General features: G+C 50.3%; 1 protein-coding gene across 11 annotated transcripts in view; it reads right to left on the bottom strand.

Moving 5' to 3' along the window:
* Positions 1-24,504, bottom strand: part of Phactr1 (phosphatase and actin regulator 1) — a 500,641-nt gene continuing 476,137 nt past the window's right edge. For all 11 annotated transcript variants that reach the window (XM_048799804.1, XM_048799807.1, XM_048799810.1 and 8 more), the window contains 5 exons: positions 14,042-14,097; positions 9,149-9,210; positions 4,895-5,035; positions 3,664-3,740; positions 1-2,808 (listed from right to left, as the gene is read on the bottom strand). In XM_048799804.1, coding sequence (XP_048655761.1) covers positions 2,793-2,808; positions 3,664-3,740; positions 4,895-5,035; positions 9,149-9,210; positions 14,042-14,097 — 352 coding nt within the window. In that variant the 3' untranslated portion in view covers positions 1-2,792. The remainder of the gene's footprint in view (positions 2,809-3,663; positions 3,741-4,894; positions 5,036-9,148; positions 9,211-14,041; positions 14,098-24,504) is intronic.

Genomic DNA, 24,504 nt, shown 5'->3' with positions numbered 1-24,504 from the left:
TTTTGTCATTAAGGGGGGGGGGTTGGGGTTGGACTTGGAGCCATGTCTAATTTCGAGAGGGACAGAATTTGAGATAATTCACGTTTCCCTCTCCCACGAATCCAGATGACACCATGCTCCACTGGGAACGTACATGCACCAACTCCAAAACTGCAAGTACTTCTGGAAAAGTGATGCATTTTAAACCATCTAGCCCATCTCTTCCCCCTGCCCCCAATGAGGGTCCAATTGTCATCTTGGAAGGAAACACAAGTTGCTTCGGCGTCATAACAATGTGGCCAGAAAAATGTGGGCAGATGATCTCTCTAAAGACCTGGAGGTTTTACAGGGAGACAGCAGAGGCCCCGTCCTGCAGGCCACGGGGGTTGCTGAGGCTAAGAACCACCTAGAGTGGGCTTGAGATAGCTGACCCTGAAGGTGGGTGACCTTTCAGGGACCGGAAGGTGCACCCCTCAGTCTGAGAAAGTGACTTCTGGGAAAGGATGCCCTGCAGGAGGAGGAGTGGAAGTGGCGTTTGGTTTCCTCCATGCAGGAAGTGGACTGCAACCCTAGGGCACTTTGGGTGGCCCACCCGGGCTGCTGGCTGGCTGCAGGGAGCGGGATTTGGTCTTTCTGTTCCCAGGGAATTTGAAGGCCCAAGACCCAAGGCCAGCAGGGAGGCCAGGGACCTGGGTGGGAGGAGTCTAGTCAGCGGAATGTGTTCCCTGAGGACTCACTCCTGGCCAGGGGAAGGCCCGACTATCAGGCCACAGGGCACCACGTGCCACTTTTGAAGCTCAGCTGCTGGTTAGAGGGAGTGCGGGCCTCAAGCCCGGGCAGGCAGGCACCTCCGCCTTGAATGTGGGCCTGCCCCACCTGCCCTAGAGAAGTTCAACACAAGAGCCAAGCATCTTCTGTCATTCCATTCGAACATTCAAACTGTCAGTAAGCCTTTCGGGAAGACATTTTCCCTGAATACCTCTCCCGACTGCAGGAACTATTCAGATTCAACATTCAAAGAAAAAAAAGAAAGATCTAGTGATGGTGTCCAGTGATGGTGATGGTGTCTGCCCTTGGGCTGGGCAGAGGCGTGCGCGCTCCAGAGGCGCAAGGAGACCAGCGGCTGGGGGCACTGCCTGCAGAGCTGCCCTGAGCTCTCCCTGGCTCCTGCTTGGTGCTGCCCACGGAGCCGTTAAGGCTGTAGAAAATTCAACAGCCCCAGAGATGTGTGTTGCATCCCAAGGGTTACTGGTCCCCCCTGGGTTTGAATGAGGACTTGTTGACTCTTTTTTGGGATGGCCAGGACGGCAGCTGGCATCCTTCTAAACCCTGGGTGCATGGGGTGGAGAGCGAGCCAAGGCCTAGAGGGACCATGGTGGCTCTGGATCCTCCACAGAAGGCGGGGAGAGCTCTGCTTGGAAAGAAAAGTGGGTGTTCTGGGCCTCGCTGGGATCCTGGGTAGGGTGTGTGGATGTCCTTACTTCACCGCACACCCAACCCCGGTGTCCCTGCCGACAGAGTATTGCTTCTCTGTGGTCCCGGTGTGCAGGACGACGGTTGGAGACTCATCTCCAATCACCCTGCATCACAAGAGAGTCAGGACTCTCTCTGGATCAATGGAGCAGGAAGAGAGGGACACTCTGGGCAGGCGTGCCTGGCATCTGCCGAATCTGGCACGTGCTGAAATCTGGGCTTCTCCATGGAAGCTTTTCAGTGCAAAGAAGGGAGAACAGGAGGCCACAGAGTGGCACTGGAACTCCAGTCCCTCAGTGGCTGGGGAGCCAGGCTTACAGGAAGGGCTTCTGGCCTCCACGCATGGGTCCTGGGCTCAGAGGACCGATGACTTCCAAGTCACACCACCCCTGTCTCTGGGTGCACAGGAAAAATGAACCCTGGCCAAGCAGAGCTTCCGACCAGCCTTGCTAGACTTCTGTTTGGCTCCACTTAGTGCCTGTGCTGCCTGAGCGAGGGCTGACCCCAGCTCATGGCCCCACGCTGTCTGCACCCTCAGACGCATGGACATCATGGGAGTACCTTAGCCATGGCATCTGTGTGACACTGGGAGGGTCAATTAATTAGAACTGAGCAGATGACAATTCTCGCTTTTGAAACCAGAGTCTCCTGCGAGGCGGCTCAGCTCAGGCTGAGGGGCAGGATGGGCGCTGCCTGACAGCCTTCCGCCCCTACGGCACCCACCTGAGGACCCACAGACAGCCACAGACTCCCCAGAACCCCCTGGGAAAAGGCCCTTCCATTCTGTTCACTGCGGGGATGATGGCCGAAGAGAAAGGACCCGGCCACGGAGAAGCGCTCCCCGGCTCTCAGCACCTCCCTCCTCGGGGACCCCCAGACTGCCCGGCGCATCTGGCCAAATCTAGAAGGCCATCCGGACTGCCAGCTGGGCACAGTCTCTGAGACAAGCTCACTGCCTCCGCCTTCTTTCCACTCCGGTGACAGACCCTTGTGAGGAAGGGTTTCACTGGAGACCAGGTGAGCGTGGTGCCTGCTGGGCTCTGATGGCGAGGATGAGGACCGTTGGGCCTCTGGGAGGTCTTCCGCCAGGGCCCTGCCACCGGTGGGACGCGTTTCGGTACCCGCAGTGATGCCAGCAGCTCTGACCGTGCAGTGGTCACCATCACGTTTTCGCAAGAGAATCCTGACTGCGTTTCCTTTTATTTTTCTTCTTCTTCTTTTTAAAAAAAGGCAGTTCAGAAGATTTACATCGTAATGGGGAAGTGAATAAATACCAGCACTTATGGTTCTTATAAATTTATGTTTTGAAGACAGCATAGCACTCAAGAGGAATTTAACTGTTAAGGTCGATGGAACCTAGAAGACAAAGAACTTCATCAGGACCGCGAGGCCGCCGGGGCCTGGCACCTAGCAGTGCCACCCTCCCGTCCTCAGACACCCGGGTTGCAAGAGTGACAGGAAGGTACGTGCCTCCAGACCCTCCCCCTAGTACCTGAACTTCACCCAAACTCACCCCTGGTTTTGGGACAGTTTAACTGGACCTCCTGGGGCCCAAAGTGAGCAGCCCTGGTGACCCTGGGGGCTCAGCAGCAAGGTGGGAGGGGCCCAGATGGTGGCTCTGAGTCCAGATTCCACATATTTGCTAAGTCCTGGTTCTCTAAGTGACCGCCAAAGGAGGATAAGTAGAATCAAGTCAATGGCTTTGTCTCTAACGAGCCATGTGACCTTCATTTCTCCGTGCCTTGGTTTCCCCAAATGACATCCCACAAAGCTGTCTGGGAGAACAGCAGCACAGAGCACCAGAAGTGAATCTGCGTGGGAAGGCCCGTGAGGATTTGGTGACAGGATGTAAACTGTAGGGGTCTCTTCTCCTCGGCTGGTTTCATAAAAACCGCCTCAGTTTGGGGCGACTGGCAATCTGGGGTTTGTCAGAGTGTTCATTTGAAGGGAGGGAGGAGCAGGCTTGGAGAAGGTTGCTTCGCATCTGGGCCTTCAGCATTCCTTGTGCGAGTTCTGGCAACTTAAAGTAGGCCTTCAACTTAAAGTAGACCAACCTTTCATCTTTCCTCACCCCGGCACTTACCAAACCGCAGGTGACCCGGGAGCAGACAGGAGACATTTTGTTTGGAAGTAAACTTTGCAATTTCAAGAGTGTGTGTGTGTGTGGGGGGGGGGCGGGAAGAGAACAAACAGAAACCCTTTGATACTGACCTTGTTAAGTGTCTACTCAATTCATGAACTTCCATTTCAGTGCTTTTAAATTCATTGAGCTCTTTCCGAATGGCAGCCTGGAAGGGAGAGCAGCCTGTCAGGAGGCCAGGGGTGAGGGGTGGGGGGACAGAGGGACCCCTTTCCACTGCACGTCACACAACACCTTCGTCTTCCACAAAGCCACATGACTGTGTGAAATACCTTTTCATCGGAAGGGGGCAAAATCACCTGAGATGTCCTTTAGAACCTTGCAAGATGGCCCTTCTTAGGGGGAGTTGACCTCGCACAGTGAGGTCCTGCATTTGATGTGTCTTAAGGTCTGTGCTCTCTTTGTCCCCTTAGGTTACAAGAATGGCAGACACACTGACTGCGCCTTCCCGAGCTTTGAACATCCCCTCCTGGGTGCAGGGGACAGAGCCCTTCATGTGAAGGTCTATGATGAGCCTGCAGCCTCATGCTCTTGAACTGTTCTGGGCCTAGAGCAGTGTCATTCTGTCCCTCTGGGCACCCCCTCCCAGGCTGCCTGCTATGGTGTGAATGTGTCCCTGAGAAGTTCACGTGGTGGAAACTCAATTTGGGGGAAGAGAGAGGGGCCCATCCAGCGAGAGGAGTTGAGACCCCAAGGGTCCATCCAGGAACTTTTAGTTGGGATCTTTAAGAAGTGTTCAGATCATGAAGAGGGACTAATGTCTTTATCTAAGAATGGGACTGGTTACTGCCAGCGTGGACTGTCATAAGCAAGGCTACCCGCTGTGTCTTGTCTCTTACATGTACCTACTTCCTTTTCCAACTTCCGCCATAAAATGGAGCAGCATGAGGCCCTCACCAGGTGTGGCTGCCCAATCTTTGAAGGAAGTGAGAACCTCCAGAACTGAGTCCAAATAAACTTCTTTCCTTATAACATCACCCAGTCTCAGGTATCCTGTTATAGCATCAGAAAATGGCCTAAGACAGTGCTTTCCTCTTTCTGTAACTCCAGCACAGTATCACTGTCTGTCTTGTGAGTGGTCAAGCACATTCAGTGACCTCCCTGCAGATCCCCCAGAGCTCCTGGGAAAAGGCACGGAGGAAGTCGCACTATTAGAACCCAGCTCTCAGCGCCCATCATGGGCTAGGGTGGAGATTTTACCGCAGTCTAACAGGCTCCCCAGTGGCAAGCAAGAAGCCCCACACAAGACCCTGCTGCCACCCTCTGGGGCTCCCCTCCCTCCTCTCCACCCACTCTGCTTACTTTGTCTGCAGCTGTGAGGCGGGTCCACGGCTTGTCTGCCCTCCGATCATAATCCTGAGCGTCAGCCACCTCCACGTAGTCACTGAAACGGATGAGGATTTTCCTTTCTCGAAGTTCTTCTACTGTGGGCCTTTGACTGAGCTGCAGAGGGGAAGAGAGAGGGTCCCAGCCAGTGAGAGGAGTTGAGACCCCAAGGGTCCATCCAGGAACTTGTAGGAGTGGAAAATGAGGTCCTCCAGAGAGGCCACCAACGCTTCACACAGCCAGTCCAGGCAAGGCCCTGTGGGGACCCAGGGCTCCCAACTCCTGGAACTGGACTTCTCTGGGCTCTGGGACCTTTTTAACCCCTTTCAGTACCTCCAGGTCTGTACGGCTTGACGCCAGCCTGCCTCTTCCTTCACAGGTCTTTGTAAGAAGGCTGGCTTTTTGTGTGGCTCTGGGTGCCTGTTGTGGACTTTTCTGCGTCCTTCGCCCACCAGATGGCAGTCACCTTGTACAATAATTCTGTCTTATTTTGAACATGTGAATCCACATCCCGTGCAAATTGAGGGCTCTCTTCAAGATGGGTTTGCAATGCATTTTACATATGCATGTGTGTGTACGTGTGTGCATGTGCGTGTGTCTTAGACACCCACAAAAGTGTATGTGCAGACATACTCAAGAAGGGCAAATGAAAGGTCAGTGGACAGAGGCACAGCTGAGTGGGGGCAGAGCTGGCCCGGTTCATGCCGAGGAAGGCTCCGGCTGGGCCCCCAGGGGCTAGTGAGGAAGGACTGTGAGAGGGAGGACGAAGCCATGTTTACTTAGTCACCTCCTGATATTCCCCCCATCGCCCTCTCTCTGTCCTTGAACAACACAGGGTTGACATTTCTATTATCTTCACCTGTCACAGGTTTATTTCTTCTGGGGCGACACAGTCACCTCTTTGAGGATGCTGTCAATTCACATTCAACCAGTGTTATTTAAGAACACTTTTCCCTCCAGGCCTGAGACTGTGCTCAGTGCTATTAATATAAGACGTAGTCAGATAGATTTTTACCACTCAGGCCTATCGAACGCCCACCCCCCACCTCCTCCTCCACCATCACCACCACCACCACCACCACGGCTGCTCTGACGCCACCCTGCGGCAGCCTGCATCTTCCTCTGGGCCAGGAGTGGGGAGTTCTGGGACCAGCCACCTCAGCTGGGGGAGCTGGCCCACTGGCCTGACTGCATGTCGCCACCCCTAGGGGTTCGCAGTCTGTCAGGTGGCAGCTGTGGGAGGCTTCCCAGGGCAGACAGCCCGGGTTGCTATAAACAAATACGGCCTAATCCTGACACCCAAATGTGCTCTCCAACATGTGAGAACTGGGAGAATTGGTACAAGACGCTTAATGTTTACCATATAGAGCCCAGATGATCAGACTCTCACTCAGAACTCCCAGGGCCTGTCCCTGGGGCACCGGATGCACAATATTAGTTTGTATATGTGACTCAGAAAAAGCCCTGAATTTGGAATTTATCTTCCTGGAACTCATGACCTGGGTTTTACTAATAGTCTGTCTATGGCAGAGTCCCGCGGGGACAGAAAACTCAGTGTAAAGGAGGACTGAAGGGCAGAGGGTGTCGGGTCCCACGGGGGCTTAGGCACCACCATGCCTGATGGGGAAGGTGCTGTACCCCAGAGCTGGGAGGGGACGAGTGAGGAAAGCTCCAACTGCTGCCCCTCAGTCTCAGGTGGAGTGTGGACCCTGACGCCAGCCGTCTCCAGGTCTCTCCTCTGTGACTGTGGGCTTGTCCCCTGATCACATGGAGCTCAGAAGATGTGCCATTAGCCTGTGGCTGGCCGCAGTCCTTGGGGCATCTGGATCCTGAGGTCCTGCCTTGGATGCTAAGGAAATGATCCCTGTGGTCAGTGTCAAGTTTTCTGGGATGATGGGCTGAGAGAAGGGGTGGGGCAGGGGTCGGCAGCAGCTGTATCTATATGTGGAAGCAAATACGCAGGAAAAATATAGTCGACTCAGATTCCCCAAATCAATCAACCTAAACCCTGGTGCGTTCCTTCTCTTTCCTTCCCGTGTTCTCTCCTCCCATCCATCCATGCATCTGGCCATCCATTCAGCTAACCAGACCCTCTTTTTTTCTTTTTGGAGTCATTTTTTGTAAGTATGTAATTTTGATTCTCCATTTGGTCCACAGAAATGACTTGGTCTCTTGCTATCATCCCCATTAGCCTCCGGGTTTCATATTTCTCCCTAGCACATTAAAAGTAAATAAAAGTTGGTTGAGGAGATCCTTGGGCTGAGGGCAAGGCAAGGAAAAACAGCCACCACTCCTGGCATCTGGTCCTGGTGTGATAAAGGCTCAAGAGAAAGGAGCTTGCCCAGAGCCGGGACAGGATGTGGGTTCCCACCTGCCGGCGGGCACCACATCTCTGGGGACAGATGTGAAGGCTGCTTCCCCTTGGCCCAGCCTCTCCTCATCAGCAGCCACCCCTCAGCTCACACTCACTGTTTCTCCCTGACTCCCGGGGAGGGTACCTCAAGGCCAGTTCCCTGGGGGGAGGGGGAGGGGGGGGTCAAGGGGGAAAAAGCAATTATTGGGGGACATGCAAAATTCAGTGGCTATTTGGGGTTAATGGATCTCCATGTATTACCCACCCCAGGGGAGATGGGTGTGGGAAGCAGCCCTTTTCTCTTGCCCACCATGAAATTATGCAATAAGTCAAATTTCCCTCTGCAAAAATAGAACCATCTTTTTTTTTAAGACATAAGAAATGAGTAGATGTCTGATCGATTTTCCATGACTCCCTCTTTAGCAAACAGCCTTGGAGTTTAGAGAATTTTGGGGTTTCAGTAATCAACTCCGATGAACTTGCTCCAAATCAGAAAAAACTTTTTTTTTTTTTTCAGAGCTTCTAGATGTTTCTATATCAGAAATGAGAGGTTATCACTAGGCTCTTTTTCATACCCTTATCTGTTCAAGAACACATTTAGAAGAAACCCATGTATTTCTTCTGTCCTTCCCACCACTCAGTCTCAGGAATAAATGTGCCATGTGTACCAAGACCAGGGGCTCTGGAGGACGTAGGGGTCAGACCTTGACAGGCAACAGCAACTGGTCCAAGAGAGGTCCCCACCAAGGTAGCACCCGCCAGTCACCTGACCCTTCAGACCCTATTTTCTTTTATTGGGTTGGTGTTTGGCTTGTCACTAGATATTTGGGACACTTTTAGGCAAAGTGTTGGCGATTGAAGATATCCCCTTCATAAATGCTGTTTCAGGACCTCAGAGTCTCTTCTTTTGAATAACATTTCTAAGAATAAAAATGCACTAATAAGTTTTTTTTAAAAATTAATTTTAATGGGTCTCTTCACCATCTTTAAAAGTGGAGTGCCTCTCTCTAAGATGGTCACTGTAGGGGGCTGATTAAAAACACTTTAGTTAGACAGAGATAGTGTTCTATCCTGTGCGTGTCACCAATTAATTAAACTTTTCAACAGCATCCAAGAATAGCCACAAGTTTATTATTCAAGAGGCCACTCATGTAGCGTGAGATCCACGTGGGGTCTACACCGCAGTGCCAAACCATCTATTTCAGAGGCTAAAAATAAAATAAAAATTTGAGCTTTGTGACTTTTATCTAACTGCTTTTCAAACATCTTCATTAAATTTTCCAGACTTTTGGCATTTTCCTAATCCAATAATGCAAACTGTATGTAGCATAACGAAGTCAAATAGTTCTTAAGAACTAATGAGGAAAGACTGTGTCCAGAGGCAAGGAAAATTCACACCTTCTAGGATCCTAGCAAATAACAATGTTACATGAGGATGACTAATTTTGATAATGAGTTTCAGATGGCCTGACAGGGTTACCCATTTTTTTGTTTTTCTTCCTGGTGCTGGGAATTAAGTCTGGAATCCCATGAATTCCAAGCATCTGACTGAGCTACAGCTGCAAGTCCTATGATGAATTTTTAAAAACAAAATATTTAGTGTAATTTGATAATACAATGCAACAGACCTCAAGAAGTTTGGGGTGGCGGGGAGTGTCTGTGTGTGATAAATCGAGCAGGGTTGAACGTTACCAGCCAAAGGACGGAGGGTCAGGAAGCTGTGCTGACTACCAGCCCTGGAGAGGTCTCGCAGGGTCAGAGCTGTGTGATCTGACACCCAAGGAGGGGAATCACTGGGACTTGTGGCTTTGAGGCCCCGGAGTCCTGGGCAGCCCACCCTCTTCTGTCCCTGAGATCGGCTTGGAGAAGGGTCTCACCTTTCGAGTTAGTCGCCTCTTGATCTCTCTTTTCTCCTCCTGTTCCTCTTGTTCATTCCGAGCTGAAAGAAACAGTGAAGACGCTTTTGATTTCAGGGCAGCAGGTCACACACGGGTGCTTCCTTGGAACCACAGCTGGTCTAGTCCAAGGACCTCCATTTGAAAAGGGGACGAGGGCGCTCCAGTCGCCTTCCCCGGCCACCCTTCTGCCTGCGGGGACACTTCCAAACTACCTGCGCTGCTTTAAACCCCTAGTGAGCAGGGTGACCTTGTGCCAGGTGGGTTCTGGCTCCCCAGGCCGAGATGCTGGGCTGAGAAATGTGTGACAAAGCAAGCAAGTTTGGCCTCTGGGGAGGAGAGAGGCTCCTTTCTCTGGACAAGAAGGTGGGCCTCACTCACAGCCCCTCGCGCCGCCGGAGACCGAAGGGCTCATGGCCATGTGGCCCCAGTGTCTGGTGCACTGTGGGGTGGATGGCAAGGCAGGCCTGCACCCGATGCAGAGAGAAACCAGGCCGGCAGGCTGCGCCAAGGGGAATTTCAAACCGCTCACCTTTCGCAAACCCTGATTCCATTAATTCTTTGAATCTTCCAAGAAGTCCACAGAACATGTGTGAGGCCAGAGTGTGGGGTACAATTGCCTGCATTGAGGCTAGTCAGGGATGTCTTAGAAGACTTCAGAGCTTAAAAAACGTTCTCGGCTTAAAATGTGGGTGACTGACTTGGCAGAGTTTTAAAGAGCAGAAGCAAGAGGTTCTGGGAAAGGAGCAGATATTCTAGGGGCAGAGAATATGGGCTTATCTCTTCTTCTCAGCTAACCAATGACCTTGGGTAGATCATTACTTCCCTCTGTGCTTTGGAAGAAGTCCTTGGTATCTACGGAAGCACACATATCAATACAGTACTGTCGGACTTGGAAAAAAAAATCACGTCATGCCAACTCATGTCATAGAAGACCTGTGATTCCCACCACTGTGTTTATTACGACATTGGTGTAAGGAGACCAGAAGTTGATTTGGTATTAATATTTGGTATTAAGGATACCTGTTCTTTTTTTCATTTTGCAATCATACTTATAAAGTTGCATTTTGATAATTACTTGGCTGCATTGCACACTTGATACCTCGGTGGCTTCTCCTTATCTAAGTATGGACAGATCTTCAAAAGAGGGAGACCCCTGAGCATAGGAATGGGGGTGGGGACTGACTGGTAATCAGTCCCACCCCATACAGCCAGAGCCATATAGCCAAATCACACTGATGGTGACAACACTGCCCATGGAACAGATGGGGCTTCTGAGCAGAGCTCAGGTCCTGATTGACACCCCCAGGGCAAGACTTTGCAGCCTTGACTGCCTTTGGGTATTAGAACCTTGATTAAGGGCAGCACAAGAAATGTCCACATCCTGCTGTGGGACAGGTCACCGGAGCCACAGAAGCCCGGAATCCTCCACCATTGCTACTCCTTCCTTTAAAGATCCTGTCTCCCTCTTAGAATTTTGTTTAACAATGCAAATTTCTTTTAGATTAAACTAGTCTGCCATTAATAGCTTAATATGAATTACTCTATCAGATATAAGTTGGGAGGCAGACAGCAAGACCCAGGAGAGGAGAGACCCCCCGAAGAGTAGGATTTGTGAAGATGCAAACTTCCCAGAGACAAAACCTATGAAACTAGTTAGCCATTAGTACCTCACTAAGAATTAATCTATCAGAGAATAAATTGGGAGGCAGATAAGAAGAATCGGATGGGGGACCCCAGTCAGCCACGTTTGTAGGTGGGAGAGAGAAAGAAAGTAGCCTGGGAGTCCACCCCAGAGGCAGCCCAGGACACCTGGTTAATATTGACAGAAACCACTGACTACCACCTTGGTTTACAAATGAAGACGTGAAGGGCACGTCCCAAGTCCCCCCATAGGGTTAATTAGTTAGGCAAACACTTGAGCCTTTTCCTGTGGTCAGGTTTGATTTTCTTGGGGCCAGCCCTCCTCATTACTGGTGCTGGCCTCACACTTCTGACCCTACAGGATCTGCTGAGCCTCTAAGGTGGGCATTCTGTGCCAGAGGTGACACAACATGGACCTTCATCTCCTACATGCCTTCCTTAGGTCCCTCTGAGGGGCAGGGTGCCCAACTACTGCCTATGGAATCTATACCTTTAGTTCAAAGCCATTTACAAACCAAGTGTCATGAATTCTCAGGCAGAAGCTGCTAAGACAACCCCGTAAGGCAACTGGAAAAGAGGCCAGGAAAAGTCTGTGATGTCATTCTTGAGGGTGCCACCATCAGAGGGTGTCCATTATGTGCTCAGGTGAGGACAGAGCAAGGGCTGCTCCTGGGGCCAGGCAGGGAGGGGCTGCAAACCGAACCTAAAGCTGAGTGCTGAGCTGACCGCGGACCAAGGGGCCCCTTTAGACATTTAAAGCCTAGAAAATAAGTTTCAGAAGAAACTGAGCATGTTTTTTTTTTTTAAATCTCAGCATTTTTTTTATACCACTAGACATTTTTGTTTAGCAATCAAAGTAAATTAATGAATACATTAAAAAGACAACAAATTTAGAAAAAAAACCCAAAAGTTTCAGTATGCAGGAGAAAGTAAGAACCCACAGGGGAAAAATGAGTTCATTTCTACAGAGTTTTGAAACTGGGAAAAGATCAACCTGTTTGACTTGGGCCAAGCTTTGCTTTGGTTTGTAGCTATTTGACCAGATGAAAAGGAAGAGGGTACACAATAAAACAAAGCCATGGTGACAATCTTTGGACTCCCATTTTGGTCCCACACAGGCTTACTAGCACAAGTAAATGGCAGTGAAAACCAGTCTCCAGGGATCTGCCTGGCTCTGGGCAAACCAGAGGTGACAGCTTGGGACTTCGGACCTTCCATGTCTAAACCTGACTGAAATAAGCCCTGTTTTCTAAAACCTCTTCAATCCCCAGACGTCTCCCTCCTCTTGGAGTAGTGTCAGATCGGAGGCCAAATGTCCCACGGGTCCCGTGAGTGAGCTGTACGCAGCTTCCTTGGAGGACAGCAGACCCAGATCAGCTAAGCGTGTGGGGCGAGGCGGAAGAGAGGAGGAAGTCGAGTTATCTGATTTCTGATTTTAGGAACTGATGTTCACCTCTTGTTTTTCTTTCTCTCCCACAATGGAAAGTTTATAATGGATCAGGTCAGGGAGCAGATTGGGGCCCAAAGGGAGCCATTACATAGGCCCAGATTTCCCCAGCCGGGGTTCTACCGAAGAAGTCCCTACTCCACTGGCTAGCACGGTGGCCTTAGAGGACTTTCAGGGCACTCGTGGGTTAGAAAAATTATGCCCACAAATTCCTAGAGACCTAGGAGATGTGCAAGGTGCCCTGGGACTGAGGAAGGTCCTTCCTGAAATGGCTTCCTCTGAGCTTTGGGGAAGTGGTGGTGGCCGTGGAGAAGGGACCAGGATATGGAGACAGGTGACTGTGAAGCAGATGGGCACTGCAGGAACTGCACATGCCAGCAGCCTCCTGGGGTGGGTGAGCGTCAACATCCCCCCTTGACAAACCATTTAATGCAGACCAAGTCATAAGACCATTGGGAGAAAAGCAAAATCGAGAACACTTTAAGTGAAAACATCAAGGCACCCAGGGCATGATCTTACGTGACTGATACTTTCTTAGACTGTAAAATTAAGTGTTTGAAAGATTGTGCATGCGTGTGCGTGTGCATGCATGCAGCATGTAATACAGAATGTCTACAAAGCTGCACAGGCTTGGCGCAGGGGACAGTCTGCAATCCCTGCAATTTGGGAGGCTGAGGCAGGAGGACCACAAATTCAAGGCCAGCCTTGGCAATTTAGCAAGACCCTCAGCAACTTAGAGAGACCCTGTCTCAAAACAACAACAAAAATAGCAAATCAAATAAATAAAAGGGCCCGGGAATGTGGCTCAGTGGTAAAGCGCCTCTGGGTTCAATCCCTAGTACCCAAAACCCGAAACCAAAACAAACAAAACACCTGTGCAATTTCTTTTTCCTGGAAAGAAGTAGGAAGGGCATTTGTGGGTTGGGCTAGAAAGTATCATGAATTAAACTAAAAAACATTACTTGTCAGCGATGCTGAGGAAAGTGTTAGGGACAACAGCGGCAATGACCCCATAGATGTGAGAAGGGTGGTGGGATTTAAAATCTACTTAACATCTTCCACCACCCTAAGGTGGTGTCCAAGACGTGCTTATTTTCTTTTAGTATTTTGTGTTCTTTAATTTTTTAGCACCCAATGGATTCTGTCCCTATTCAAACATCCCGTGTCCTGAACCAAACAAGGAGCTCATTTATTTTTTTCTGTCCTCAGCCTCAGTGACAGCTGGCTTCTCCAGAACGAGACTGTCACGTGGGCTTACCCCAGGCCAGTGGGATCCTGAGGGATGGCCATGAAGCTTAGTCACTTGGAAATGCTTTCTTCGACTGCAAAGCTAGTGTTGGAAAACTCTATCCACAGCAGCGAGCTGCCATGGAAAGTTCTGTTTTGTGGTCTCAGTTTTCAAACGGCTCTTCCCCTTCAATACCCTCGTCACTGTTTTGAAGCCCATTTTGATTTAAAGGTGACCTGATCTCTCTTCTCAACCACTTAATACTAAGTACTCGGTCTAGTTTCTCTGCTTCTGTCTGGCAGGCACTGCAGGAAGGTGCTTTAGCCGTCTGTGAGCTTCCAGCCAACAAAGTGGAGCTGAGTGACATCCCACTTGCCTTCCCCACGGGGAGGTCCTCTTTGGTGTTCTAACACACGGGGACGAGCCTCAACCATGGGACAGGCTTTCAATCTTTTCTGCCCAGGCTCCAGGTAGAAACCTGGTGACCCACCACTCAGTAATCAGGAGAGTCGCCCCCGAGCGAGCGTCTGTGATGGCCGTGGGCTTAGTCACTTACGTTTCAAAATGTTCCTCTGCTCCAGTTCTTCTGCAGTCGGCCTCTGGCTCAGCCGCCTACGGAAAAAATCCAGGAAAAGTTTTTGGACCATATCATATCCCCCTTGGGCGGTGAATCTCCTCGGCCCTTGTAGGTACATGAGGCGGAGCTGGTGGCCGGAGCCCCTGTTCCATGCTGCGCTCTGAGACACTGCCTCCTGCCACCAACGCCTCCTCAGTTCCTCAATTTCAACCCCAGGAAGGGCACCCTGCGTCACGGCTCGCAGAGCTGACCCACTGCCTTCCTCCCTCCGCCAGCCCCTCCCCGGCCTGCCCCAGGCCAGGGGACCGAAACTTAAATGGGACTCTCCTCTCCACAGAAGTCCCTTTCTTTCCTTGTGGCCTCTTAACTTCAGGACCGTGGCCTCTTGCCTCTCTCCCCTCCCTCCAGGCTAGAGCTTGCTTCTTGCCATGTTTGTGCAGACACAGGACACAGAGAGGCGCATGGCCCCGGGGGCCCCGTCAAAGAGCTGCCTGTCTGCACAGAACAATAGCTGCTCTTCTTCTCCTCCCCACCCGAGCCTTATTAGACGTGGAATGACAAATGGACAGGCACAGAAATGACACTCCTGTTGCCAGGCATGTCATTCAGCCACAGCTGGAGAGATACTCGACCAAGGGGGCGGGGCTTGCGGTGGTGCCCTGGGACAGACCGCAGGAAGGTGGCACCGAGGGGACACAGTTCCCAGGAATGGGAAAGGCTTCCGGGGCAGAACTGCATTTTGGTCCACCTGGATGAGTCCCAGGAAGGATGGGCACCTACACAGTGGGCCTGCGCATGGACGGAATGGGTCCCTCTGAAGTTGTCAGTGGCTGTCGAACAACCCTGCGACCCTTCAGCAGTCCTATGTCACCCACGGGGGTGAGGTGAGGGTGAGAGGAGAACATTGTGGAAGGGACATTTAGGCTTCCGGAGCCTTCCACTGGGTCCTGAGGGGTAGGGAGGGGCAGAAACTAGTGTGGCCAGTTGGTGAGACGTTTATATTGTGGAATCTGAAGAGAGAGAGATCAGAATGTGAGAAAGTTGTCAGCATCAACATGGAGTCACTGTGGTCAAAGCCGAACCACAGATAATAAGTCAAGGTAAACCCAGGGGTTGGGAAGGAGGGGATCTGGTGGATGTGTGTTTTACAGCAAGAACACGTCATAAAAGATTCTGCCAAAACCACGACCCTGCTGAGAAGCCACCGTAGCCTTGCTGTGGAGTGTGGTGTGTTCTGCTGAGTTACCCCGTGATGTGTAGAACCAGAGTTTTTAGGCCGAGCCGGGACCTTTGTGGCTGGCTCTGTTTGAGCAGCAGTGTGCCACGAGTTACTCCATTCTGAGTTTAAGGGCTGAGGTGAAACGATTCTGTATCAGCCTGGCACAGCCACCATCAGCCTGGCACAACCCTAAGGCATAAACCGATAAATAAGTTAATCGTGCTGATGAGAATGACCACTGTGAACCTGTCAAATTAATCAGGAGCACGTGGATGCACGGGCAAATCAAACCCAGGCGAAGCCAGGCCCACGAGCTCGTCAAACATGCCAGACTCCAAAAGAAGGGACCTTCTCACTTAGAGCCCTGAGACTGGACACTGTGGCACCCTGACCTGGTGGCCTGGTCACTCTTCATGAGCCTTGCCCAGAAAACTGCTACAGTGACAAATGTCCACATCTCTGTCCTTGGGCTTTAGCAGAGGGCAGCTTCTCTTGCCTGTGATGACCTAAGTCCCACTCCAAGGTGACACTGTGAAACTGCCATCTGTCTGAAACTTGGCCTAGAACAAGTTCCTGCACTTTGACAGTTCTGAGCCCTGAACAAGTTCTTTGCTGGTCTTAATCTTTTTTTTTTTTTTAATTAATTAATTTACTAGTACCGGGGATTGAACCCAGAGGTGCTTACTCTGAACCACATCCCCATCCCTTTTCTATTTAGTGACAGGGTCTCACTCAGTTGCTTAGGGCCTCACCAAGTTGCTGAGGCTGGATTTGAACCTGTGATCCTCCTGCCTCAGCCTCCCTTATTGCTGGGATGACAGGTGTGTGCCACCAGGCTCTGGCCTTGGTTCTTCATCTTATCTGACCGCCTACAGTGACTCTTTGCATTCGTATCTGCTCTCTACCTTTGCTCTCGGTTCAGCCCCCTGACCCCTTCCTAGCCTTTCTGTAATAAATATAAAATTGTGTAAAGTGTAAAGTGAGACTTGAGTGTTACTGATCTTAGACACTGAGATAGGAATAAAAGAGCCTGTGGTTGCCTGGTTTATGATGACCAGGTGACCCACAAGTGTTCAGAGAACTGTCAATGATGAACATGGTGTCACCTGAGAGTTTAGTGTTTTCCAACACATTCTGACATTGTAGGAAGAAACACGCACCTGGTCTATGTTTGTGACGTAGCACGCTCATGATATACACCAAAAGTGCTTCTGCAAGGACATCTGCCCAACAACTGGCTCTTCAGTCTTGGACTGTACCACCTTGTTACCGATCCCTCCCTAAGTCACTTTCATTCAAAATAGCTCATGTGACCCTCTTCATTTTACCTTTAAAAATTCCCCCCCACCCAACTCCCTTGCACCTGTTCACAGCTCACGATGACACGTACATTCCCACTGCAGGGCTCTGCTCTTTACAAATAAATGCCTTGATTCTTTGGAGAATCTCTCCCTCTGATTGTCATCTAGGTTGACAAATGAAAATGTAGTTCATGGAGTCTCCAAGGACCTCTTTTCAGTTCAGGGCTTATTGTCACGTGGAAAATCCGCAGCACCTTGTTGGAAGTTGTATATTTCCAAGTGTTTTTAGGTTTCTATGAACATTTTCACATTTTTTATTCCTTTTCTCAAGAACATTTCTGTGGCATTGCATGGGATGCATGGTCTTTGTCTCTGGTTCCTCTTGCAGAGAACCTAAAGTCCTTGAGATTTCCCGAGTGAGAGGAGTATCTTATTCCTGATGAGTCCCTTAGGATCACAGCCTGGTGACACACCAAGATAGCCTCAGGGTGGGGCTGGTCACCAGAAAAACCAATAACCAACCAGGGGCTGGAGATAAGCTCTATAAAAATTCTTGAACAATGACATTTGATGAGCTCAGGCTGCTGAAACCTGGTGGCACTAGGAGGGTGCTGTGCCCCCAGGGGTAAGGAAGCTCTGCCCCACACCCCACACACTTTCTCCTTCAGTCCTTTCGTCTGATCCTTTCTAATGCCATATTATTGTGTAACAGGTGTCTAGAACTTTTTTTTATCTTGCAAAACTAAAGCTCAATACACACCAAACAACTCCCCCAATTTTTAGTGTTATGTACAGTATTTTTAATGCAACTTTTAAAATGTTATTGTATTTTTTATACCTCTATTTCATTTGTTATATTTAGCTGGTGATGAGGATTGAACCCAGTGCCTCATGCATGATAGGCAAGCGCTCTACCACTGAGCCCCAGCCCCAGCCCCTTAGGCAATTTTTTAAAAGTGTGAATTTATCAACCCTTCATTGACAGCTTCTGGAGTCATACCTCAGCCTACCACCCTCAATATGCAATTATAGATAAAAATCATCCAGATTTTTTCTAAAAAAACACAACAAAAAACTGGTGAGCATGAAGTGCTCCCCTGAGTTCTGAACTGTGAGGGTCACTGGAACCCCAGAGTCACAGCAAGTTGGTCAGAAGCAGAGGTGACAGATCCCTCCTTGCCACTGGCATTAGAAACAAGGACAGTCTTCGGGGGCTCTGTGGGATCTGACACTAAGTGCCAGAGTGAAAATGAAGGACAGGGTTCCTAGTTGGTGTTCCCTGGAGAACTGCTTGGAGTGTGGGGAGAAGCCCACACATCTGGTCCCTGCTCACGTGAGAGGAGAGAAACAGTCTTTTTTCTTTTACGATCCCAAGAAGGCATTCTTTACCCCCACGGCCAAGGCCAGTTGTGCATCTGGAAATCCACCAGGTAAACAGCTTTCTCTCACCGCAGGGGAACCTGGTGATCACACAAGGGAGCAAGCAGGAACGCAGCCTACCTACCGGCCCCACGTGGATGCTCTCCTCACCTGTCAGCTTCTCCCTCCCAACACCTGTGCGCATTACCTTTATGGGAGGGTCTGGGAACGCCCAGGCTTCGTGTTTGAGGGGCGGTATGTTTTGAACAAGCTATTCAGGCTCAGAGGAGCTTGCCTCTTGGAGATCAGGTCATATTTTGGAGTCTTATGTTAGGGGGTGTCCACACAAGACACACTGGGTTCCGCTGAGGAGCCCATCGATTCCATGAGCAGACACGTTGCCTGATTCTGTGCTGGTCTTTCTTATCTTAGGACTCATCTTTGGAGAGTGCAGAACATGAGGGAGTGAACGAGAACTTGAGAAAGTTCTGTCGTTCATGAGACTTCCTTACGAACACAAGTGGTCTCAAAATAAAAACGATTTAGTTTTCATTTCTCTCAAAGGGTCTGAGGACATGAAGGTAGATCTTAGTTCCAAAGTGTAGCCAAGCTCCCCTCCTGGGCATGTGCTATTACTCGTTGTTTTGACTCTGAAAATGAGATTTGGTAGGAAAACGATATTGTGGCATTTTTGGATCACAAAGCACTAAATAGCTCAGGACTTAGGGGTCCTGGCCCTCCTGGTACTACTAGCCTAGGACAAGGTGAATCCTGCTAAGGCCTATGTTCTTTTTCCTGTAAATAGTAAATAATAATTGAATAAACTAATGTTGGCTTAATGCCTAAAACACAAGGCACGGTTCCAAACACTATGTATAAAAATTCACTTCAGTTCCATTTCAAGATCCTTAACTTAATTAATCACGGCTGTGAACTCCCCTTTGCCGTGTGACCTGGGGATTAGGACGGGGGCGCTGGGGAGGGGTGATGACAATCGTCTGTCTACCGCAGCTGCAATACCGCTTCCTCATCAGATGTTGCAAAGTGACATCGCCCACTGCATTTGACTCTGCAGTTCTCTTTGGCAAGCTCAGAGGCGGCACTTTTTTGAGGCTGAATGCCTTCAGATAGGGCATGCGCACTGCTGCTAGCCCCTGTCCACCGCGCTCACTCAGACCGGGCAGGTGAGGGCACTTCTGTGTGTGCTGCTGTCCGACTTTCCATCCCTCCATCCACCCTCCCTGGGCTTTCTGAGTCTGAGGCCTCTGGATGACATCATCCAGTCATAAGAATCCTGTTCTGTTTTCCTGACTCTTCCATCCACTAATCTACTTGACATGGACTGAGGGCCACCTTGAGGGTCAGGCACATCCCTAAGGAGCACAGAGCCGAGGGTCAGGTGATGAAGATGTACAAGCTGAAGCCGGGTGTGGTGGTGCATGCCTGAAATCCCAGTGGCTTGGGAGTTGGAGGCAGGAGGATCACCATGAGTGCACGGTCAGCTGCAGCAACTCAGCAAGGTGCTAAGCAACTCAGTGAGACCCTGTCTCTAATGAAATACAGAAAAGGGCTGGGCTGTGTGGCTCAGTGGTTAAGTGCCCCTTGGTTCAATCCCCAGTACCAAAAAAGACGTGCATGCTGAAACCGGAAGGGCCATTTCCAAGGAGCTGGGGTGGAATGAAATGTCCTTAAAACAGTCAGCATGATGGACAGGGTTTCCACTTCACTGCCCACTGCAGATCCTTGCAGAGTTGGGCCAGGCCAAACCTGCCCAGTGGGCAGGGGGAGTGGGGCCAGGCGCTAGGAGATGAAGCTTCTGTCCTGACACTACTTCCTCCGCAGCTCTTCTCTCAAGCCTCCCAATTATACTGGCACCCTCACTCACTGCCGTGAAGACGTGTTCTTAGAAATGGGTCTACATACAGCAGTTGCCCTTCACCTATGGGATGCTGTGTTGTTCTAAGACCCCCTCGGGGATGCCTGAAATTACACTTAGTACCAAACCCTACAGACGTTGTCTTTTCCTATACATATATATTTATAATAAGGGTTAATGTGTAAATGAGGTACAAAGATTAATAATATAACAATTACAGCAACACATTATAATAAAAGTGGTGTAAATGTGGTTCCTTTCTGTCTCTCAAAACACTTTATTGTACTGCTCAATATTTTGTGATCACTGTTGTTCCAGAAATGGTAGACACAGGGGGACCCCTGGGATCCCACAGAGCTGATAATCTAAGACTCCGAGATGAGATATTTTTCCTGAATGCATCTGCCTTGGCCCCACCTGGCTGGTAGATTTCACTCATTGGGTCTGATTTAGACTAACATTAATTTGAAAAGAAATTTCCTGAAAGCTATGTTGAGATATTTATATGCCGGGTGGCACGGGAAATCTTTTCCAGAGTTAAAACTTTCTATACAGCAAGTTATCCAGAATTAAATGCTCCGTGCTTTCAAGTGATCTTAAATAGCTTGGCTGTTCCACGTGACCCTGGTGGACAAAATGTGAGAGCAGCAAGATCCTTTCCATGGCTCCAATGATTTCTTCCTTATCGGGGACCACAGCTAAACGATTCCTCATTTACTGTGAACTGAAGTCACTGGGTCCCTGCGCAAATGTCACATGCCGCCAGCTGCTGTGGGGGAGCCTTCTATCTTCGCTCAAATTTAAAAATGAATCTTGCCTTTTCTTCCAGTGTGAACAACGCTATCATTATGTGTGACCACAAGAAACATTTGAATACAACGAGGCTTTCCTTTTTTTTTTTTTTTTGCACAGAAAGACTGTGAAAACAAAAGCAAAAATAAAACCCCAAATAAATGGCACTTGGGTTTTGGCCTCAGGAGAAGAGAGCCTGCTGGAGAATGTAAAAGCAAGATGTTTTAATACATGCTGAGCAGGGGGCATGGCAGCATCTCCCCAGAGAGGTGACAAAAATCCTTGTAGGTTTTGTTGGTCTGACTCATGGAGGATTAGTTCTGCTGCACAGAGCTAATGAGCCTTCTGCTGGCTGCAGAACAGCAAGGTCACAGCGTTCATTAGCATTTACAACTGCTTATTGTCTGTGAGCTGTGATTTCAGAGCCTACATCTTGGAAGCTGTGTCTGCATTTCAGGATGAGGAAAAGCAGAGTTGACTTTGGTTTTCTGCATCTCAGGACTAAAGAGAGGACCAAGGAGAGGTAACTGCCATGTCAGTCATCCTGGAGGAGATGACAGAGGAGGGGGTCCTCCTAAGGCAGGAGGTGATAGGTATCTTGCTATAACAAAACACCAGATTCTCGTTACTTTATAAAGCAAAGAAGTTTATGTAACTCAGTTTTGGAGCCATTTAATATAATTCCAGATAGAACTATTGAATCCAGATCCTCCCAGGTCCAATGCTGCACATACTCCAGGATGATCACAGAAATATTTGTTAGGTCGGTGGCGGCGACTTGGTGGCGACTTAGTGGTAACTTAGAACAAAGCAGCCCACGCCCACGCAGGAAAAGAACATCAATCAGATGCCGTCGGAAATGCCTGTCAATCAGCCAGATCTCCTGACTAACGCTTGTCAATCAGCAGGACCCCCTGGCCAATCCTGGAGTTCAGCCAACTCCCCTGACCAACTCCAAGGGGGCAAGGGACCCTAGGAACACTTTTCCTGTCCTGAGCCCTTCCCTTCCTGCTGTAAGCCCCATAAAAGTCCAGTCCGGTCGAGCTTCCACGCGGTTTCTCCTCAGACCCTTCCCCTGTCCCCTCTGTGCCCGGGAGTGATATCTCAATAAAGCCTCCCCCATCTGATCCGACAATATTCATGACTACAGTTAGCATCAATGTGCTGATGATTCTAAAATCAAAGCCTCTGGGTCATATTTTTGAGTCCCCAACCCCCTTTCCAACTGCCTACAGATTATTAAACTTAAAGACCCTAAGAAAATTAATTTTTCCTTCTTCCTTTAGACAAATTCCTTTCCAAGTAGTTCCGCATCTCTCCCCCAGTGAGTTGCCCAAACTGGAAAATGGAATCATTCTCTCTGAACTTCCCTCTCAACAGCTGCCTTAGTTTGTTTTTTGTTGCTATAACAGAATACCACAGGCTGGGTAATTTATGAGGAATAGATGTTTGTTTAGTTCATGGTTCTGAAGCATCACACCAGCATCTGCTTGGCATCTGGTGAGGGTTTCTTGCCGGGTCCTGGCTCAGCGGAGGGCATCGCATGGTAAACCAGCAAGCCTGCTAACTGGGGCCTCTCTTTTTCCTCTTACAAAGACACTAATGCCACTATGGGGTCCTACTCTCATAACCTAATTACTTCCTAAGGATTTGCCTCCAAATACCATTGGGGATTCCGTTTTGGAGGGGACCAACACTCAGACCATGGCAAGAGCTGATCAACCACCAAGTCCTGCGTCTGAACCATCCCTCCTCCTCTCCCACCTCCACCACCCCGGGGGAAGCAGGCCCCAGCCCAGCACCTCTCCTGGCTGCTGCCAGATGCTGCCACTCCTGGGCCCGGGCAGAGGGAGGATCTGACGATGACATGGCCTGTTCTGTGACATCCTTCCTGATCTGGCCCCTGCCAAGAGCGTCCCCCGTCCTGTCCTTCACGAATAACCAGCCCCTCTGGATTCCTTGCAGATGCGCAGGCCTCGCCTGTGGCTCTCTCATTGGGTCATCGGGGGTGATCCTGACAGGGCAGTTTAAGCCTCGAGCACCACGTCCTGTGCTCCCTGCTCTTGGTCAAGGTGCCTCCTCATTGTCCTGCGCCTCCCGTGCCCTGGTGCTTGTACCACGGGGTCCCAAGGCAGCAGCGGCCCTATGCCTCACTCACCACCAGGCTGAGCAAGGCCCCATGTTGGGGTTCCATGCTTTGCCGTCAGTTTGAAATGTTTAATAGTTTTGGGGTAAAGCACTTATCATTCGTTCATGCTGGTGTGCCCGGAGCCTGGCCGAGCCTGGTAACTGGAGATGCCTAATGTTTGTGAAATGATGACAGAGGCGGCTCCGTGACTACCCTCCGGCTTTCTCTCTTATCTAGTTCTTTCCCTACGGGAAACAACTGCAGTGTCCACTAGAAACAGAACAGCAAAACAACAACAACGACGGTCAGCAACCTGTCCTACCTGACCTCCTCCTCCAGCGCCCACCACCTGCCCTTGGCTGTCAGACGTCCTGAATGTGGGGTCCAGGCCTCCACTTCTCCACTGTCCTGGGTGAGGTCCGGAGTCATTTTTGGTTGTGATTGGGCACGTGTCATTGGCATCTAGTGGGCACAGGGCAGCTAAACCCTCTACAAACACAGGACAGCACCTCCTCCACCCGGCCACCACCAAGCGTTATCCAGCCTAAAGCCTGGGCAATGCCATGGCCGAGAAGCCCCGCTCTGTTGAGTCAGTTCTTGTTGAGGCCATCAGTGGCTTCACCACTTGACCAAAGGCCTCATTTTGTTCAACTTTCACTCTCCGGCGGCACCTCTAACGGCGACTTCTTAATCTGCTTTCTTTGCTGGGCTTTCAGAAGCCTCGCTCCTGTTCCTCCTGGCTCCTGCTCATGGCCAGAGCTCAGGCTTGAGGAAAGCCCACAGTGTCCTGTCCTACAGAGCGGCTTCAGAGGCAGTACTGTGCATCCAGTGACCACCTTGTGTCCAGTACTTAACAGGCGTGACCTCAGAAGAGCCGGCGTTCCCCGCAAAGCCTCACCCTTCCATCTCTGTGCTGTGGAGGGGAGGGAATCCTCTAACTGCCATCGGGATCAGATTTCCTGGGATTTTTGTGTTTACAATGGGCCAAGGAGGAGGGGGCTGGAGAAGCTGCAGCTCAGGGTCCCCTCCTCTGCTAACAGCCTCCCGGGGTCTCACAGTGCACTAAGAACAATGTTCTAAGTCACTTCCTGTCGTGCCCCAGCCAGTGCAATGAGACCTGGGCTCCTTGTTGCCTCTACTCCTGGTTCACTGGGAGGCAACCGGTCCCACACTGGGGGCTTAGGGAAGCCAAGTGCCACCAGACCGTCCCGGCAGCTCCCAGTCCAGGCAATGGCCTTGTCCACCACACTGATGGTCCCAGGTACAGGAGGAATTCCCATTGCACTGTGACCACCTGAAGGGCACACATCACCCTTATTTCTGTGTTCCTGGCACCCAGCCTAGGGCCTGGCGCACTGAAGGGGCTCATGAGACGTTTGAAGATTAAATAAATTAATACTACCTAACCCTAGGCCTGGTGGTGCACGCCTTAGTAATCAGCGACCCGGGAGGCTGAGGCAGGAAGATCACGAGTTCAAGGCCACCCTCAGCAACTGAGCGAGGAGGCCCTATCTCAAAATTAAAAAATAAAAATAAAGAGGGCTGGGGATGTGACTAAGTGTTTAAGTGTCCCTGGGTTCAATCTCTGGCACAAAAACTACCATCATCACCACCACCACCAAAACTACCTCGATCCTGCAAGTTGTGCTCATGGGGATGGAAGGGAACTCTGGGCTTTATATGAAGGTGTTCCTCTGGGAAGGCTGAAAAGTAGTCTTACTGTAATCTAAGGGTCAAGCCCTTTGGGCACTTCTCTCTGTGCATGAG

The sequence above is a fragment of the Marmota marmota genome, unplaced genomic scaffold (genome assembly GCF_001458135.2).
Source record: "Marmota marmota marmota unplaced genomic scaffold, marMar, whole genome shotgun sequence".
Classification (NCBI taxonomy): domain Eukaryota; kingdom Metazoa; phylum Chordata; class Mammalia; order Rodentia; family Sciuridae; genus Marmota; species Marmota marmota.
This window is presented reverse-complemented; position numbering and strand designations above follow the sequence as displayed.